This window comes from Harpia harpyja, chromosome 20, assembly GCF_026419915.1.
Source record: "Harpia harpyja isolate bHarHar1 chromosome 20, bHarHar1 primary haplotype, whole genome shotgun sequence".
In the NCBI taxonomy this organism is placed as follows: domain Eukaryota; kingdom Metazoa; phylum Chordata; class Aves; order Accipitriformes; family Accipitridae; genus Harpia; species Harpia harpyja.
The window spans coordinates 14300262-14321968 of record NC_068959.1 but is presented as its reverse complement, the minus strand read 5'-3'; the positions used below and the strand labels follow the sequence as shown (position 1 = coordinate 14321968).

At 35.6% G+C, this 21707-nt stretch overlaps 1 protein-coding gene across 4 annotated transcripts in view; it reads right to left on the bottom strand.

Annotated features, from left to right (window-relative positions):
* GABRA1 (gamma-aminobutyric acid type A receptor subunit alpha1) overlaps nt 1-21707 on the bottom strand; it is a 45096-nt gene that overhangs the window by 19357 nt on the left and 4032 nt on the right. For all 4 annotated transcript variants that reach the window (XM_052772214.1, XM_052772210.1, XM_052772211.1 and 1 more), the window contains exons 3-6: nt 18175-18287; nt 8161-8228; nt 2150-2370; nt 435-517 (exon numbers count right to left, since the gene is read on the bottom strand). In XM_052772214.1, the coding sequence (XP_052628174.1) occupies nt 435-517; nt 2150-2370; nt 8161-8228; nt 18175-18287 (485 nt within the window). The remainder of the gene's footprint in view (nt 1-434; nt 518-2149; nt 2371-8160; nt 8229-18174; nt 18288-21707) is intronic.

Below are 21707 nucleotides of genomic sequence, written 5' to 3'. Positions count from 1 at the left end.
TACGAATATTTTATAATCTTAGGCAAAATTTTGCTCTAAACATGCCAAGAGTATGGTAGAGGAATTGTTTTCACCTAAAACCAATTCAGTCATCCGTGGTCTGTATTACTTTTCTCTAACATTGATTTGGGGTCTTAACAAAATAAAGCAACTATAGGATTAACAACATTTTCTATGTGACAAACTACTTTTCTAGATGTTCAGAGCACTGTCATTTTTCTCTTTTGTGAATGTCCAGGCATGACATTGGAGGATATTTAAGACACATCGAAGAGGTTCATTATATTAAATATAAATATATATAAGAATAAAAATACAACCCTGCCAAAAAAGTGAAAAATACACAAGATTAAAACCTTGAGGTTTTCTCAGTTGCAAAATACTTTTGTAAAGTGGCCTAAAAAGGGAGAAACCTCAATTTAAAATAAACTTACAGCTTCCAAATTTCAAGGGGCAAGCATGTGCATCCATAGGAAAGTCTTCTAAATGCATTGGACATTCTGCTCTCACAGTCAATCTATAATGGATTAATGAGCAAAAGGACACATTTATTCTAGTTTCATAGAAATAGCAAATAGACTTCTATTAAGACACATAGAATAAGAATAGCATAATATCTGTTATGTGATTAATTAGCAGCTAGAACTGGACCTGAATTGTCTGGCTGGGGGTGCTGACAGGCACGTGTAGACACAGCAGTGTGACTGGCTCTGCCCCTAGACCGTGTTTCACTGTACAGCAGAGACATGCTCAGACTTCTAACTTGGAGTGAGGGTTAAAATCTATTAGCAACTGAAATTGCTTCCTTGGTGCCATCGTTAAATTGGCCCACTCTGGATGCTCAGACATTTGCTGAAATCATTTCATTGCTATCAGCTTGGGTGCAAACATGTTTCTCAATAAAAGAGATTAAATAAACTAGAAACATTCACATACCAGACATCAGCAAGGAATGAACAATAATACTTGAATACTGGACAGAAGATTGCATTAAGGCACTTGCGAAGGTGAGCAAATAGAAATGGTTATGGTCAAAAAAAGAGACATACGTGAACAATGTGCTGCCAAGATAGTGTTCTTGTGGATTAAATCCCTAAGAGCCAAGCATTTAGGAAGACAAGAAAAATTGACTTGGACTTGTGTAACTACCAGCCAAGCAGATTCTACCCTAGCCTAGGCAGTCTTGAAAAATGTTGCGGAATAAATTGAAGATATTTGACAGGCTCCCAAAAGCCTGGAGACTTGGTTTTGTCCAAATACTTGTACTGCTTTTAAAAACATCTTTAAAATTGTTAAAAGAAAACTCAGTGTTCACTTATGTACTGAGCTATCCATCTTGATATTAAGTCAACAGAATCGCTTTACACCTTGTTTGATTCCATGGGAGACATAAGCAGGGGATGTGTAGCTCTGTAGAGATGACATACCATTTTTTTTCATTGTTTAATTTGCAGTCTTTTAATCCAGAATGTTTCCATGACTCTGTATCATAGTTATTTCAAAAGGATTTAACTCCTCTGCTGACAACTGGATAGCTAAAGTTCAGTTATCCATGAAGAGAATAATATATTTCCAGTAAGAGTGGTGCCAGCACAAAAGTATTTTTTTTCTCCTAACTTTCCAAATGCTTTAGTGAATTGTTTTTCTTGTTATGAATGGCATAAGAAATGTCTATTTTTAGACTGTCAAGAAATATCAAGAATGGGCAATGAATTCCATGTGCATCTGCTAGTTCTTAGAATCTGCTTTCTATAGGATCCAAAGATTAAAGATCCCTTGTACGCAATCTAGTAGTCTAGAATATATTAAACTTTCACGCTTTGTTATACTTTGCTGATGGAATCCTTGAAAGCAATTCCAAATTAAGGTCCTCTGCAAACTGATGGATTCCTAATACTATAGGGGCCTTTTTAAAATCAAGCATTAAGACACATCCAGGGGGAATGTGAAGGTAGCACAGCAGGAGGGGAAAAAAATAAACACTGCAAATGCCTCAGTTTGTCCACCATTCCATGGCCTATTGTGAAAATAATTACTAAGCAGGAATCAAATTATGCTCAGAAAGGAACCTGTTTCTGTTTGGAAAATATGATGCTTTAACAAGTTAAATTGTCAAACTAAATGAAGGATATAATATTTTAGGGCTCACCTCATTGTGTATAGCAATGTCCCATCCTCTGTAATTCGTAATAGTTTATTTGGCATCGTCATGTTATGAGCCACTGACTTCTTTCCATTGTGGAAAAAGGTATCAGGTGTCCAAATTTTGCTGGCCATTAAATTATTTAACCGGAGAACAGTCATAGGTCCTTTGAATTTTAATCTCTCATCTTTCCAGCTTTGACGGAAAAATACATCTATAGTGTATTCCTACATCAATTCAGAAAAAAGGGAAACACTTATGATGCCATATGTTGCAATATGAGAACTTGAAAAGTATATTCTTACCGTTCCCTAGAAGCAAGATGACTATTAATGAAATAGTAATTATCAGAACGTTTATTCTCTATACTACTTACAATGTACCTGAAGCTGGTTATTAAACAGTTACAATATCGTTACTGTGTTCAACAGAACAAATGTTAGGGAGAATAGTATATCAAAAGTTAGACAAAAATTTGAGATATAATGTAGTGGAAACAACACAATTCACCCTTTTCTCACTTTTCCTTCACCTTCCATAAAACTGTAATTTGAAGCTGTGGATATGTAGCCAGTATGCGTAGCACAGGAAGATTATGTCTCAGAATAAAACAAGCCTAGCGAGACAGGGTCTTACTAGAGCCTTTTGTTCTAAGTGTCTCATTAGCATAAACATGTAGCCAACCTGCAAAAAGTTCACAGTTTACTAAAATGACGTGGTCTGATTTACAAGATGAGGAATGGCTCACTGGGCCAAATCATTGGACTACAGAGAGCACAAGCAGAGGACAGCTTTGAACCATGAGTTATAGTTTGGTTATACAAGGACTGGGCCAATGGGGAAGAGATGCAGTGGCTGACTCATTGTACATGGGGAGAATCAAAATAACCAACACTCACTATGAAATGAAAGAATTATTTGTTACAAAGCAACAGGAACAAAGTTAAGAGGGAGAGGGTGAAATAAGGAAAAATATGTTTGAGTATTATATGTAAAATATAGATGTATGTGGAGTGAAAATGTGAAAAATTCCTGTGGATGCAGTATAGTATAATATTTTCCCAGGGAAAAATTCCACTCCAACGTGAAAGTTCAGTATGGGATTATCCTGCCCCTTCGATCATTCACGGCTATCATATTGTGATAAACATCAAAAGCAGCTATCCAAACACTGTTCAAAATTACCTTTTGGCTGAGAAACTGAACCTTTGCTGAGGTCTCCTGCCAATAGAGATGGCAAATCCTAAAATAAAGGCAATTCCTGTGTGTGAAGGCACACACAGGTATAAGGAAAAGAGCTGGCCCAAGGAATACGTTAGTAAACATTCTGGAATGAGTGTGCAAAATCTCTCTGGGGCAGATTCCCTTAGACCTTCTTTTAACAAATGGCGACACTCCGTACAACATAAGCAATTGTGAGCTGTTTATTCCTTGCACAACTATCAGCAAGTAAGAATGGTGATTCTTATTGGTGGTGTGTTTTTCCTGGTTTTAGGGCATGAAATCCCTAAATAAATTTCTTGTGGACATGGAAATGTTGTAGTTCCATGGGGTGTTCTTACTTTGGGTTTGTTTGGGTTTTGGCTTTTTTCTTGGTTTGGGGTTTTTTTTGGTTTGGTTTTTTACATCCCAGACCTGTGAATCATTTTGGTGCATACTTAATTGTATTTCCATGTTTTTTTAATCATGTGCTCAGTGAGCTGCTGAAGTGTGGATTTGTTCAGTCCCAGTGACAGCAGTTCTGCACTTACAGCCAAGTACTTGCTTCAGAATTGTGCTGGGTTGGGGCCTTAGGTTGAACTGTGTGCAAAATCTTGTCCCAGGTGTGCAGCAGAGCACGAGAGAAAGAAGTTTAAAAGGCAGTAGATGGCATTAAAATATTGGATTTGTTCCACGTTTTACTAACTCCAAAGAAAATTTCCTCCTACACACATGGGAAAGGTAAAAGACATGCCCAGAAGGCGACATCATTTCAGTGTGCATGTAAGCCATTCCCTTTTTATCTTTTTCAACTGCAAAGGAGGAGGTGAGTGGGAGGTGGTACAGGTTGAGAGAAGGGAGTCTGGTTCTTCACTTTATGCGAACACAAGGTTCTTATGCTGGAAAAGAACAAGAAGTCTGAGAGATTTGATAAGGGACCTGACAGCATAAGATAAAATTCAATTAAAAAGTAGCTGACAGGTCATGCCTGGCACAGACTGAATCTTTCTCTATCCCAGGCTGTTGCACCATATAGGATGAATTCATTTTGGCTGAGATGTCTCAGCTCTTTAGCTTTCACTACCCACTTTATCATGTACAATAATTCTCCTCAAATGAATCCTGACAGACAGCTGATCTTTAAGATCAAGTCATCAGATACTCTGATTAGGGCTTCTTCTACAGGAGTGTGCCATACAGAACAAAGGAACAGAAGGATTTTCTCCAAACCATGTACTACAGCAGTGGTCTATGTGCAAACGTACGAGTGAGATGAAATTTGGAATAAATTCTCTACACTGGAGGCTCTTCAGTTCTTAGTGTGCAGTGAAAGAAAGAAGATTCCTATCTGCACTTTGGCAATAAGTTGTATGGTATTGAATATTTATAACACTTTGACTTAAATGTTCTCTAATTTGCTCATCTGATACCTCTCCCTGGAGACTGTTTATTCACAGGGTAGACCACGCTGTGGTTGGTCTACATCAGACGAGGTGCTGTACAGGAAGGTAGCAAGATAGAAATTTGTTCCTGAAGAGCTTACAGTACAGAAGCAGTGGGAATGAAGGTTTACTAGAAAAAAATATTCTGTCTTTATGAAAAAAGTTAATTTTAAAATGCTTCTTATTCCAAATAATATACATCAAAAATTTCACAAAAGTGGTAAGTCACGTAAGAATAGCCAGTTATCTGTTGATTAGTTCAACCCACCATCTGAGAGAACATGCCTGAAAACCTACAAAATTCTTCCAAAAAAGATGTTTTTATTTTAAAAAGTGCTTTTTTCCTGTTTAACTTTATTCACGAGTTTAAGAACAAGCCAAGACATTCTCTTTATAGAATAACAGGTTATATCTATGCTGCTCTTAAAAGAGTGTATTGAGAGTGGGTAGGAACACCATGTACTCCCTGATATATCAACCTACTATCTATATAACTGCCTCATTGGATTCCTGCAAACAGATGGTCTAGGTATGCTGATGTCTCACTGTGACTGTAGTTTCATAACATATGGCATCAGCTGGAATAGCTCATTGCCAGTTCCCAGCCATCAGTCCTGGGCTCAGAGCGCAGCGCATCGTTCCCTCAGTGTGCCAATACAGCTGCTTGCGAGGCCTCCCTGTGACCAAATCCCACACTCCTGTCTATGCTTACTGTAAATCCGCTCACTGGAGCAAATTTGGGGTAGCCCTCAAATAATGGTGTCTACAACCAACCTGTAGTATGCACAGAGGACTTTGCATTAAATGTACATTGAAATGAATATAAACTTCATATTCTGGTAAGCTCTTCATTTTATCTTTCTGTCTCTGATTTCACACTTCCTTAAGCAAAAGAGTTAGCATGAGTAGGCTGCACACACATTACTTTTTAGGGGAGGTGAGTAGGAGTTTTACACTAAATACTTTGCTGTAATTCCTTAGTTTTCAAGACATATGAACACCTGCCTGTGTGTTTCTTGGTCACACGCTTTATTAAGAGACTGATTAATTCTTTCTCCTGTTTAACTAAGTGAAAATCAGGAGCCAATGGGTTTTTAGTTATTTTTGAGATTTTTTTTTTTGTAGGTAGTGATCACTTATGCTATAGTAATTCAGCTATACTGACTTACAGCTGAAGTCAATAATTTATTTTCAAATATACCTATTCCTAATTCTGAAAGTAGGTTATTTTTGGCTTCACTATTTTATTCTTCCTTAAAACCCTAATTCCACAGAAATATGAGTTTGTCCCAGGAATGTCAAAATAGCTTTACCTTCTACTTAAATCACCTGAAACTACAAAGTATAAGTAGATGCTGAAGTCCAAACATTATATAGTCCCATATAATTCATCAGGCCTATCAGTTACTCTAAACTTATGTCTACATGTAGGAAAGCATCCATGTCCATTTATTAGACTGCCATTCACTGTTGGAGTTTTCTAGTAGATCTGACTCAACAGAGCAAACAGTAGCTTAGCCAGCTGACTTATAGAACACAACTCTAATAAATATTAATACAAAGCATACATTTACCCGCATATATCTCTCTCTCTCTCTTTTGTTCACCTCCCACAAGCATATATGTCCAGCCCAATACTTTAAATTATGTTAACTTTCAGGAAATTCATAAGAGACCTGTCCCCAGAAGACAGGTCTCTGCAAAAATGAAGCAACCTCAGATCACTTACAAACTGCAGCTGCTAGTTTTAATTCAAAAGCTATTAAATGAAAAAAAAAAAAAAAATTTTAGTCACATGACTGACTGAAGTTTTCGGTTTGTCCAGTGGTGACTGGTTACCTATTTCGAGACAGAAATGGGAAAGTGAGATGAAGTGTTTTGCTGAACCAATTACCAGAATACAAATGGTGGATGTCAGTGGTTTCTACCAATCTTTATTCCAAGGAATTTCCCCTCTTTTAATGTATAATTTAGAGTAGCAGGTAAATATTGTAATTTCACAAAATTATTGCAGAATAAAAAAGCAGAAGTCATTGAATGATTTTTTAAAAATTCTTCTTCATGGTATATATAGTACTTCCATAGTATTGTATATATAGTACTCAGTTTTGTAGATATGTGCTGAGGAGACAAGTCACCAGTCTAGCTGTTTCCTTGGATTACCCTTCTATTGTAGGTCTTCTCAGCAGAATGACTGGTCAAAAAGTCTGTGCTGCCCAAGCTATTCTTTCTCATTTAAATATCATGGCATCAGTTGCAAACATAAATTTGACTGTAGTTTTATAAATGTTGTTTTCCCAGCAATCAGGAAAATGGTGTCTTTGCATAAAGTTCATTTAGGAAAATAAAGTATCTTGTAGAAGTTACTTTCTCTGTTATTCCATCCCTTAACATTGTTTTGTGTAATCAGAAATTTCTAATAACCTGGTGTTTAAGGCCTGTCTACAGTTTTAGTTCAAATTAAACAACTGACAATTTTGTGGTAAGAAATGGAACTTGTTTCCTTTCCTGTGATAATTTTTTCTCTTTTTTTTTATCTTTCTTTTGGTGAATGTATTTAGCTAAGTGTAGCTAGCTACAAGGTTGAACTGTTTTCTTTGTTTAAATTAATGAGGATGTTTCCAGCATTCATCCTAACACGGGATCCAGCAGATACTAGTAGCTGCAGCCCAGGCGTTCCCTGTCAATAGCAACCTATTTGTGAAGACCTCATTTATATGCAAACTTTAAAGTACCTTATCCGTATTTTTACACAATTTTAAATATCTCTTAAGACCAGGGCTCACAACATCTTCATTCAGTTTTCTGAACTTCTCCATCCCCTGCAGTTACCTAGCAATTTGATTTTAATGTTCATTCCATAAAGGAGTGACACTAATTCTCTCATTAATCTTCTCTTCTCTTTCAGCAACCAAGATCTAGGAAAGTCACTTCCCATTGATCAGTAGCTTTTAATATAAAAATACAGGTTAGACAGTACGGATGTCACACTGTAGGCATAAGTGTTAATTGCATTTTAAGATGATGATCTTTCTTGGCAAATTGGATCAGTGATTGCCAGCAAGGACCTGAGCAATCATTCTCAGAAGAATACGGATTCAAACCCTAATGCATTTCATAACATATTATGTAGCAAATATAAGGTCTGTTAAAACACATTATTAAAGTCACTAAGGCTGCTAATTTCAGGGCACTTAAATGCAGTCACAGCTAGCAGGAATGGTTGCACATAAAAGCTGGCAGCATTTTGGAATCAAGGGTTTAAAAAAAGCCCAGCCCTAAAAGAAGTAAGTAAGTTATTGCATAGATCTTTCATCCTCCGAATTAAAAAGACAAGAGAAAATGAATGCTGTAGAAATACAGGCCATCACTTACCATATCATGGTCTGAAACAGGCCCAAAACTGGTGACGAAGATGTCAGTCTTCACTTCAGTTACACGCTCTGATGAAGCAGGAAATTAGGACAGTGAGTGTCTATCAACAGTTTTCATTAGATCTAACCACTACCAATTCTCACAATAAATAGAAAAATCATTGGCTTTGATTAGCCATTCTAAAATTGGTCTACAATACAGTCCTGATAATTTATTGCTTCTAGATGTAATTTCACAGTCGATACTGTCAGCAACAATTTTTATATTAGTGTTTCTACAGAGCTTTTTGAGACATGGCTTGTGATGCCCCAGCACAGCAGCCATAGTTCCGCTGTTGTGTAAATCTTTTCACTCTTTGACTAATAAATCCTCTTGTCCGACAATATAAGCAGTGCTGAATATTTTACACAGTACTCAAAAGTCTCATTGGGTACTCAATGTTTCTGGGCAAGCTGAATGAAGGTCTCTAATAATTAACCCTGAGCTTATGAATTATGTATTTTTTATTGAGACACAGGAACACAGAAGAAAAAGAGAGAGAATACATTACCATGTATAAAAACATGCAGATATTTTATTGGCATGAGTTAGAAATGGCTGTGTTACCCTTAATTGCGATAAACAAAAACGAGTTAAAACTTTTCCAAATAGATATCAGCTAAACTTCTCTAATACAACTTTTTACATACGTATAAATGTTATGGTTTGTAAATGGTTTAGATTTCTTTTTAAATTGATATGGGCACTAACATTAGATTTCCCTTAAACTACCAGATTTGTTTTATAAGCCTCAATAATAGATTAGTATAAAGAATAATTCAGAAATCTATAACATGTACATAACACAGATTATATGTATATGCTATACCATAAAGCTAGACTTCGTGATTTCAAGGGTGCAAATTTGCTCCATGGCACAATGCCCTCAGCCACTTCAGAGGAACCTAATGATTTTAGTGGTCACAAATGCTGAGTCTGAGATACCTAAAATGGTGCTGATCTCCAGAAAGAGCCAAACATCTGGCTTCCGCAGATCTACTCTTAAAAGTCCCTTTGAGAAACACACAAGCTTAGCTTCCCCCCTTCATCTCCTCCCCCTCTACACACACACCGAGTATCAGTCACTTCAGAACGTACTGGTATTTTCTAGGCCACACATCACAAAGTATTCACCCAGGATGGCATATATCAAAATAACTCTGTTGATTTAAATACAGCTGCAAGGAGTAACACCCCCTGGAGGCATAAATCCAAACAGTGTTGAGTGGAGCTAACCCCATCAGCTTTCAGAATTTACAGTGATGTAAGTCTGAATGCATTTACTGTAGTGCTATACAAGCCAGCGTGTGGTTTGGGGTAGAAATTTCAAATGTGGAAGGAGTGATACATTTCTCAAATAACTTTGAAAAAAGAAATAAATTGAGAAATTTGAAATATTAAAAGTAATCCTAAAGAAAAGAGGCTGACAGAAGAGTACATGTATAGTAAACAAAAGTCATGCAGCTGGCAAAAAATCTTCATAAGCCTAAGAAATGCATATATGTAGCTGTCTGTATAATGTTATTTAAATATTGTAAAAGAATTAAATTAAATAACTAATTTAATACAACCTTCTGATTTCAGAAGACTTTGGACTATTTAAATATGATTTGTTCCATCTGACAAGAAAGTTCTGTCAGAAGAGAAGTGAAATAAGGAATCAAGGTTAAGCAGCCGGTAACAATATATATTTCTGTATCTGGTGCAAAAGTTCTAACGAGAATCAGTGTTCTACAATGCACATAGAGCTTTTTCACTTTCATTCAAAAAAGTCTACAACTTCTAAATATATATAAATGTAAGCAGTTTAATATAAATGTTTAATATATATACAATAAAATATCTCCTTTTGTGAGACAGCAATAATCAAGAGGTAATATTAGAGCTGATTCTACTGTCATTCTAGTAATGCACTGAATGACATTTGTATTCTTTAGCAAGTTAATGCAAAAATTAGGTGGTAGCAAAAGTAATCTTCAGGACTCGTAAAAAAAGTTAAAGGATGAAATTTCCAATGTATTTTTCATAATCACAGAAAGTAAAATATTATGATGTGGCTGAAATGCCTAACAATGTACTTTTTGTTCTTTATATCTGTGACTGAGACGCGTACAAACTACAGTGACTATTGACAAAAGCATTGGATAGGTGAAATTTCCTCCTTGGCTTTCCAGTGAAATTAATGTGTGACCTCATCATTGTTTACAAGCTTTTCAAATGACTTAAATAAATTTAAGTATTCTCTTGACATCTAATTGGCTCTGGACTTACTTTAAGTTCACAGTGAGAATTTAACCTTCTATTACTGGAAGAAGCATATGGTTGATGAGAAATTGCTTGGCTGGGAAGAAAAGTATTGTCTCCCTCAGCCCATCACTTTCACAAAAGTTCAAGAGGCTGTGGTCTTGTATGAAACAGCTGGCAAAAAAAGAAGATGGAGATTTCACAAGGTCCAGTAAAACATGGCTTGAATGGATTCTTTAAGTTCCAGCTACTGAATCACTTTTTCTTAAGACTGAGAAACTAATATCATCATTAAACCTATTAGCCTTTTACATATTGAAAAGTGAAACTCAAATGATTCTTTAAAAGATCTTTCATCCTGACTCCCCTCTCTCCATCTCCCTTCCACTGAGGCACTTCCTCTGGTGTCATTAGGAGACAGAAGATGCTAGAAGCTCTTCAGGGACAATGCATTCATCCCTTAATGGTGTAAACTCATAGTCCCAGCTCTGAGTGAGCCTCTATTTAATATAATATAGCTAACTGATTTACCTTGCACAAACACAGAATATGCTCTTTGAATCAGTGGCATATCATGTAGTGGTATCCTGAATTCTAGTTTTGGGAGACATATGGTCATAGTAGAGAGGTTGAGGCTTAAGGAAATCACTTTAAGAACACAAAATGGAAACTAAAGGCTTTGGCAGTAAGATGGAAGATTTCCAAGGGAGTGGAAAAATGAGTGATGCCTTTCATTTCTATATAGCATTGAAGATAATTTAAGTGGCATGTAAGTCATAAGTAATAATAGAAGATTCAGATTGTGAACTCACAAGAGATTGTGTTATCTTCGTACTGATGACACTTTTGCAGAGCATCTAATCCCAGGTCTCTTCAAATCCAGATAAAACCACTACACACCACCAAATTATTTCTTTTTTCTTTGATATGCACCTTACTTTCCAGAGCAAGGAAAAAGTGTGTATGAACACACAGAAAAAGATTAGGCCCTCCAAAGCCATATGGAAGTTTTGAAATTTTTGTTTACTGTTTTACTAATTAGATGATTCAACTGTGCTTTGTTAAGAGCTTCAGAAGTTGTGAGTCACTCCTGCACAGGACATGTGTTTACTCATACAGTTGGGATATATATTTAGAATCAAGGTTAACCATGTTCAGTTTGCAGCTTGATTACCATGGGAAGGCTTAAACTGTGCTTCAAATGCTCAGAATGCATTTTTCAGGAACCTCAAATCCTGAGCTATATTCAAAACCTTCACAATATGCCTAAGAACTAGGGAAAATTCTAAGTCATTGAACAAAAGCTCAGGTCAGGAGCTGATGGGACTGCTGAGGATAAATCCATCAGTTGTAAAGACACATTAGCCATGTCTCTTCACTATAACATCTGTCTCAGGAACCAGGACTAAGTAATATAGCGATATCTGTAGAACAGGTAACAATTCCAGTAAAAAACCCAAAGAAATTATTAACAACTTACTAGTTTTACTATAAGGCAACCATAAGGTCCAAGTAGTTACTGATCAGCAAAATAGCAACCACACCTGGACACTCTGGGAGACAGCCTCAAGCAATTGCTCCACATATAGCTATGAAAGCACAAGTCAACATCAACTACTGTAATTTTACTGTTTACAACTACTGCATTTTGCTAATGATGCTAGACTAACGTAAACTCTCAAAATTAATAACAATAAATATTTTGATTTAAACTCCCAGGGAGCTCACTATTGCTAGAATTGTGATTGGATTACAAATTGAGAACAAAATAAGAAATACAGATTTATTTAAGCAGCAGGAAATAAGCCTATTTATCATAGGAAACTATACATTAACTATTTCCCTTTCTGAGCTGCTGGTATTTGAGCACAAGGCTTATTTGAATTGCATATTTTGGTGGTTTAAATTAATTTCATCTTTTTTGGTAAAGCACTTGTTCCTCCTGCATGTCTTGTGTAAGTGTGTGCTATAATTATTAAAACGGAGAATACTTTTCCTATGGTTTTGAATGAAAGGAATTTAGATGCCTGTATAGTGTACACTATTATTACTAAAACAAGTCATGCAGACTAATCACCCTGGCTGCATCCTATGAAGTATTTTGATTGAAGAACCACAACAAATACACTCATAAGAATTTTGTGCTGCTGCTTTTGTAAAAGTAGAGACCAAAAGGGAGAACAGTGAGCTGTCCTGTGATTACCCAACTGTAGTCTGTGCTGCTATGAAGGGTTTACTGAGAGCCGTACAGTGTCATGGCAGCTCTCTGCACGCAATTAACAGCTCAGGGCTGCTCATGTCCTCCCTACTTCCCTACTGTTGTATTAAATCAATTTTCCTAGGGTCTTCTATAGCTTTTTACAGTTGCCTTTACGTCAATGTGGCGCCTACAGAGTGGAAAAAAGACCAAAAATCATCCCTTTCAGTTTTTACAGAGTTAAGTATAGCATCTAGTCCTTCTTTACTTACAGAATTATGCGTAGGGGTCCAGTATAGGACTCTCTTTTCATTTGGAGTAGAAATATTTAGGTTTAACTAAATTTTTATTACACATACAGACCAAAACCATATTTTCCCTAAATTTTAAGTTAGCTCAGATACAAGTTCAAATCCAACAATTTCCATTGGGACCTCAAGCACCAAGAGGTAAGTTTATCATATATTTATAGATAATGTTCTCATAAAACTGAATTTTAAAACCTAATTAACATAATACTGTCAAGTTTATTTTCCATCACTTTAAATATAAGCACTCTGTGGAAGTAATGAATTGCCTGAGATGGACCGACGTTCCACTTAAGGACAGTCACACTCAATTTTGATAAACATCACACGGGAGAGATCAACAAATAGCTTTTACTGATAGCATAAACCAAGTACAATTCTGTTCAACACTGAAGTAATGTTGATAATCTACTTGGGATGATCTAATGGGCATTCGACCCAACTATAAGAGCAAATTTCCTTTAGGAAGATTCTGGTCTGCCTAATTAAACCCACTCTTGTTCTTCTTAGTTCTGTATTTAAACAACCTTTCTACTACAAAATCCCTCTCAAAGGGATAAACCACATTTACAATTATTCTAAGTTAAAAGGTCACAAATGATGTGATATACTTTAGTTTTAGACAGGGGATGCGTACACTGCAAAAGTGATAGTCTCAAAAAATCTGTAGCTGCACCTGGTTTCACGTTAATGAATCTCAGCACCGAGTACAACCAATCTGCACTGTGCAAGCCTGCCCTCTCTCCACTGTGGCACTCCAAATCTGCCATGGTGGCATCCCAGGGCTCTCTGTTCCCCACATGAAGATAACCCAGAACAAAAGGCAATGGCGTACCCATTTATCTGAGGAACTTCTTTTTTCCACCATTTTTCATTGCTTGTCAATTCTTTTAAACTCCTGCTCTATAGTGGTTTACTAGGAGAGGTCACCAAACATTGAGGTGAATTTTCCTCCTTATTTGACTACTTCCTAGCACTATCTGAGCCTTTATTTTGCTCAGGATTGTGTACTGGAAAAGAGAACGGTATCTTTATTATATAGCCTATTTTTTGATCACCTCTAGTTCTAGGATCCAGATAGTTCCCACAGAAAATTATGCTATTACCTAAATGACTTCGCTGTTTATTTTTTCCCTTAATGTCTAACATGATTTCCTCTCTTTCAGATTCAGTATGTTACTCTGCAATTCCTCCTCCTTGCTTTTTGTAAATTATTATCCTCTCATAGAGTTAATAGGTGTCCTTTAGTGTGATTCAGAACGTTTTTACATTCATTTTGAAAATTCTATTTTCCAGGCATAAATAACTGTAAATGTAGTTATTTGTCCGTGTTTATGGATGGGTACAACAGATGCTATTTCCTAGCAATGTCTGACTAAGTGACTATGCCCACATATGAAGGATGCAAACATCTAAATAACATAATTTATATCAATAATTATTGATAAGAGGTGCAAATGTGCCAATGCATGATATAGTGCTGTGTGTTCCTTTTAAAGAAAAATCAGATTAATTGTAGCCGCAATGCCATTTTTTAAGTAACGAGCATATTCAATGACTGTAATATTTCCCCATGGGTCACCTACTCCATTTATTTATGTTCTTGTTAATGAGAAATAATTCCTTCTTTGTTTAATGGCAAAATGCTCAGAGCTGCTCTCTTCATTTCAGATATGGCCTTACTGGTTTATCTGACGAATAATAATTTTCATTCCTGTACTCTTTATGGAGTATACATGTTTTTTATTTTCCTTTTGAAGTGCTATCTCAAAAGAAGATCTAAAAAAAGGAAAGGGAGGACTTAATAACCTAGCACTGATTCCGTGCATGCTGAAAGAGTGATTCAAAATTCAGCACCTCTAAATTTTTCATTATCTTAATGCTCCATGTTTCAACCTGGCTTTCCAATGAATATATAGTATAGCTCCAACAATGTATCTCCAGGAGCTTGTTCCTTGCTTCATGGTGCCTCATCTGCCTCACCAGGATATTTCTACCAAGCAATGAAACTGTTCACCACACTAATAGGAAGTTTGCAAACTTGGGATAGAGAAATATCATGGCGTTTATTTCAAAAAGGAGGAAATTACTCCTATAAGTGAGTAGATCAAGATCAAACCCCTTTCACAATTCATTACAATTTTTCAGTAAACACACCTTTTTGTCACTGAATTTTTCATGCATACACATAAACACAAGGAAGGAGAAACAAATAAACTGACTGAAGAAACTCTATCAGCTACCTTTTCTTCCATAGGTGAGAAAGAGAGAAATTGGTTCTCTTTTCTGTTTCTGTTCCTGCACAGAATTCTGTTTTCTGCTGGTGTATATATTTGAAAAACTGCACTACAGAAGGAGAGGTTGTACAAGGATAAGCAGAGAGTTTTCTGCAATATGCCCCTTTCTATAGAAGAAATGAACTGTACCACGCAATGTTTTAGCTCATCTAGTGTTTCTCAAAAGGCATAGAAAGAACAGGATAGGCAATTTGGGATAACTGGAAGAGTGGTATAGTGTAATCAGTGGTACACAGATTTACACTGTGCCTAACAGCGTGAAATTTATCCACATAACATATTCATGAGGGTCTCTGGTCTCTTAAATTCTCTGATAGCTACATCACAGCTAATATGGAATGAATGAGGTTTAAACGCAATTCTATATATCTAAAAATGCTGTTATATTGGTAGCTTTCTTAACGTTCTCTTTAGACTAGATAAAAATTGTGTTCTGATTGAAATATTTAATAAGAAGCCATCACTGATGTTGGAAAGAAAAATGAAACCACTGCTTTTCCATATACGTTTTAGAATTTCCAGCAACAGATCATGCTATAAAAGAAGGCTATTGAACTTCCAACTCCAAAAACCATGCTGTATTTGATATATTTTTACATATGGAACATTTCGGAATACATTTCCACATTATACCGTCTAAATCAAATGTGTCAAAATTGAGTCATCTTGAGGTTCTTAGCTAATATTTAGATACCTTAGCAAGAAGGTTTTGCAGAGGTGAATTTCAAAATTCCTGAGCAAAGCCTTTATTATAAATTGGTACCAGAATTGAAAACATTGGCCTAGATGTTTGTCCCTAGTTTTTGAAATCTATAATTTATGTCTTTTGAATAAAGCGTTATTCAACAGTCAAAAGAGTAAAGCTACTTCTTACTATATTTTATTTTAAACTTTAATTTACTGCCTACAATTTCGTCAGATCTGGGATTTTTTAAAAGTCCTGGTACTCTTAGTTCTAGTATTCAAAGCTGACAAACACAACAGATAAATTAAATTTACTCTGCCGTACTGACACTGTGAAACTATAATGTACTGAGCAACAGGGAATTTGTGATATTTGAGGTTCTTGGCTACAGGCAGGAACATGCAACATAATTCAAAAAAGGAGGGATGCAAAGATTATTTCAACTTCTCTAATGCTTGGTTAGAGAAACTACTCCAATCCTGCCTTCCCTCCACCCCATATTACCCGTGCTCCACTCATTTTTGTGTTTAACTGATAGTGATGCAAATGGCTATTAACGTTTGTGAAGAGACTCATTTCCTCCTATAGAAGCAGTTACATTAAACAATCTTTCTGTCAGGAGTAAATTTTAACTGCACTGGACGGTCCTTTCATGAGGTATGCAGACTTGTCCTCCCATTACACCCTTGAAGTCTGGCTTCAGAAACTTACACTTAAACACACATACATAAGCCTCTATACTGATGTGCTTAGTTCTCTCAACTGCAATCCAGAGAGTGACAGAAAATCCTTTCCCTGCATCTTCCTTTGTTTGCTCTTCTAGTGACTGTTAACCAAATCATAATAGCTACAAAACTCATATAAGAAATCATCGTATGCTCAGATTTTTCTTGTAGACATGTACCAGACTACACAGTTTACAGAGTTTCATTTATTTATTGCCTTCTCTGCTATGTTTATTTACTGTGATGTAGTAGCTGACTGAACTGTACAGTTGTATTAATCAAAGATGAAGGAGCATTTATTTCTACACTAGTCCAAGGGTTTACAAGTAAGCAGGCAAAAGTACTGGTAGATAAAAGTGAAAACTGATTCTTATTTTGTTATGCATTACCTGAAATTGCACACAAAAATTTATAGACCAACCCATTTTTAAAGGTGTCAATTAATACTTTATAAACAGAATTTTATCTTTAGCCATTCCTTGAAGTCAGTGAAGTCAAACCATTGAAGACGTTGGCTCACAATTCAAGAACTGTTGCAAGATGGTAGCCTCAAAGCACAAAATAAGCTTACTCTTAAGTACCTTCCATTTCATCTGTAGGAGATGGTATAAGAATTCTTAATGTAATACCCTGTTCTTCTTACAATGCAGTTCCTCTGAGAGCTATTATATGAAAACAGGTTGAACTATACTTTGTGGGGTGGGCTGCTTTGCTTTACTTTACCTGAAGAGTCCAAAAGAAAAAAAAAAAAAAACAGACAGACATCTGGAAGAATAAAACCAACCTTTCCATGCACTGGAAAGAACAGATTTGTGCTTTTATGTTTAGAACTTCCACGTTTGTGAACAAAGAGCTTTTAAGATCCAATTTTGGGATTGTGTGACAGTGGAACAATTTAAAGAGTGAACATAGGGATGCTGATAAAGACCAGGCTTTGTAACAATGTTTTTATAAAGATGTAATTGCTATGTGTTTTTATACCTTTTTATGGATTCAGCACCAAGAGCAGAAGAAGAAAGACATTTTTACCAAGCTGTGAAGACACAAAGTTACAGAAACAAATCCTGACATACCTAAGTAGAAAAAAATCTTACAGACTTCTCTGAGACTTTTATGACTAAGGTTGATTGACGCTTTCACTTTTAAAACCAAACCCTCTTAGAAAGATAGTCATAGATAGATGTGCTGTTTAGGCCTGATTCATAAACTTGTCATTTGTCAGGTCACAAGTCATATTTTATTATCTTTTATTCTTCATACATTTAAAGTTTTAATACGTATTCAAAAGCCTTCTTGAATTGTGAACCATTTTCTTCTTCTTTTGGGTATAAGTGTGAGCATACCAAGTATGTGAAAGATGCAGAAGGTGTGGCATTTTTGAAAAAATGGATATTACATATCAGCATTATTTTATGTGTATATATAAACAGAATTAAAACAAGTATATCACAGAAAAATAACATTGTTTTAACTGATTTTTTTTCTAACATGTAACCTTGAAAATTATAATACAACACACCTCCCAGTCCTGGTCTCAAGCGGTTATCATAACCATCCAGCAGACGATCCAATATTCTGGTAAATACTGTGGTGTTGTCTTTAAGTTCATCTTGTGATGAAGTTTGTCCATAGCTGAAATACAGAACAGTTAACACTGAAAAACAGTAATCCACCAAGAACCTTACAAAACAGTAATTCCAAAATCTGGTTAATCTTGCTTATACCAGTTTATGGTCACAAAACCTCCATATAACAAGGTTGTAGTGCTTTATAGGGTTCTTTCACTTGAACATTTTCTTCTTAAATTGAACATTTTTTGTAAAATCATAGAAAATCACTGCCTCTCTATAAACGGTGAGCAAATAGAATGTCAGTTCCTTAATGTTTATCTCATTATTCATTAATGGTTATAAAGTTCTTATACATGTGTTCCTCAGGAAAAGGCTCATTTGTCAGCAAAAGATAATGTGTTTAATTCATAATAGTTATGAAGTGTTTGCATACAAAGATACAATAATTCAGAACACTGACACTTAAGTACTGAAAATAAATGCTAAACCAAAGATAAAACAAAAAATACAGAGATGTCTTCTTTATGAATATAGAAGTAAATCAAGTGAGTGCATTTTCATAGATCAATATATAATTTTGCTTTATTTTCTTTCCCATTTTCCTTTAGCAATTAAGATTTGGAGGAATACCTCCAACTTTTCCTTACAAATGTGTAACAAAACCATCTGTTGATATGGAAATCTCTCATGTCTATAAAGCTTCGCTTACAGATCCCTAAAGTATATCCCTAACTCAGCCAAAGGTCCTGAAATTTTGCTTGAACAAGGATAAAATTAAGCTCTTTGAACTCAGCTACCAAAATCTTACTTCCATCAATACAAATCAGAATGAAATCCGTGGGCTTAGTGGTTTCTGTCTGCTGTAGATGACATCAGAATCAACCTTCTTCTTTAAATCTAAAACCTTTACCAAATACCCTGTTATAGATGATTCCCTTAATCATAGATTACAGTTGTCTTAAAGCCAAACCCAGTATCGTTTTTTCATTCATTGCTGGGAAAACTTCCATTATACACACGTGTAGTCATCATGACTAAAAGCAAAAACACTGCTTTCCAAAACATCATTTTGTTGCACACATTGCTACTGAACTGGATAAACAGTGCAGCGCCAAAACCTTTCGTTAGGATCAGGTCTAGCCACAAAAGTGATTCTTCCATTGGGCAGCTTGTTATCCATACGACTGTGGCGTTAAGCGGGTCTCGGTGTTCTGCCAGTTGTTTCTGCTCTAACCCGCAAAGATCGTCATATGAGGAATATACTGTTACATGAAATGATCTGGTTCTGTTAAAATACATGTGAAATGACTTTCAGTAAGCTGCATCAGTCAAGCATCCTTAGCGTATCCCACCCATATATTCTACTTGTATCAAATACAGAGAGAAGGAGGAAAGATACCCTGATATAGGTACTCTGGAAATGCTTCCAAGTTATTTTGCAGTACAGATTTGAATACATAACACTACAAATGTAAATGAGTTTCAGAACTGAGACTCATAGAAGTTTTACTAACTTTTATTTCAATAGGATGTGACTTCGCACATCCCTTTTTCAGGGTTTTTTAATGTATATAAATCACTTTTTCTAATGAAGAAGACAAAATCTCTAAGAGTTTTAAAAAACGCTAGGAATTTCCTCCAGCCATATCATATAATTTCACTTAATTAAAAAATAGGTTGATTTATATTTATTTTTCATACCTACAGTTGAATTTTAAGTTAGACGTTAATATTTTTTTCTTTTATGCTTCCTACATGTTACCAAATAACAAGTTCTCCTGCTGTCTCCAGTGAGCACTATCTTTCAAAGGATCATTCCTCATACAACTTATGGCGAATCGCAACACAGGACTTTTCACTGGACTAATTTCATATTAACACTCATTGTCAGTAAACAAGCTGCTGTACATACGTATCTCAAGGATAGCAGAAGGTCATCAGCGTTAAGGTGGCAAAAGGATATAAAAACACTTCAGAAATTTTAGTGGTAAATAAATGAGTATGTTTGCAGAAAAGGCATCAGAAAGATGGACTAGTGGCAGCACAGTTGGAAAGGATGCAATACAATACACCGCTTCCATTCTGGGTGTCGCATTTGTCAGTACCCTTACCTGTTCTTCCCACCATTTTATCAGAGGTAAAAAGCACCGTTAGGGCTGGTTTTAACTGACATGGTCACAACAGGAAAAATCTGAACATTTGTGTATATATATTATCCTGTAACTCCAGAGGTATTGTGATTTTTCATTCAAAACACACATATTAAAATAGTCCTAATGCTGGTTTTTTATGACAAGAATGATATGGAAAGACTGTGTCTTTCTGTATCACAGACACTTCATCTAATTCATCAATTGTTTTTTATCATAAAGGATTACCAGCACTCCAGAAGAAAAGGCAAGGGAAGTTACTATGACAAAACGGCTTTAGAAACAGACACATTTCATGTAAGGTGTGTACATTTTGAGGAAAAAGTCACTGTATGCAATGGTGTTTTCATATTAAACCACAGTATAATAAAAAACTGTGCACTAACTCCATCTACAGGTCATTATAATAGTGACACACCATATAATTTTTAAACACTAGTCCAATGCGTTTTAATTCTCACTTTAAGAATGCACATGCATATAGTACAGATATAATAAATATATGTACACATACATATGTACACATATCTATATAATAAACATGTTTTCACCAAATTCTCTAGCTAGGCCAGATGAAGTACTTCATGATCACTTCAAATCTCACCTATCTTAATATACTATCAAAATAAAAGTATTGCTTCTAAAATGTCATGTTTATTCAATACAGCAACTGTTACATGAGCCACCCACTCTTTTTTTTTTTTTTTTTTAGCGAAAATGCTCGTGCAGATGAACCTTTGCCCTTTGCCCACTCCACCCTATTTAAAATCTTCAAGGTAGCCAGAAGGTAAGTTTATCTACAGCTGCAAATACATAAGGAGATGCTATGGAGATCAAGGCACAAATACATCTTTTATGGATCACTATTGACAATATGAAATTTCTACTGCTTTTTGGTCATTAGGTAGCATTATTGACAGGACATTAATATTTTTAAAATACAGAAATATATCTATAGGTCTTCTTAAACACCTTTACTGAATTTTGAATTGCAGAGAGTACTTCAAGTATACTCCAAACTGCTTTTTTATAGTCTTTAGTTAACCTACTAGTTGTTAGATAAGGTGTTGTATGATTAAAAATTGTTCTTAATACTACTGTTATTTTTAGATTATGATTTGAATACATATTCCATAAACATTCGGTGCAGCATGATCTTTCAAACATAAACTGTTATGGGGTTTGAGCTTACAAATTCTTCTTCATCCAAGCAGTCTCCCTTCACCAGGAAGGTCTACTTCGGATTTGCAAAACCAGATACTAAGTTAGGACACAATCCTGACCAACGAAGAACTGAAAGTTTTGCGGCTGCTTGCAGGGACAATAAAGTT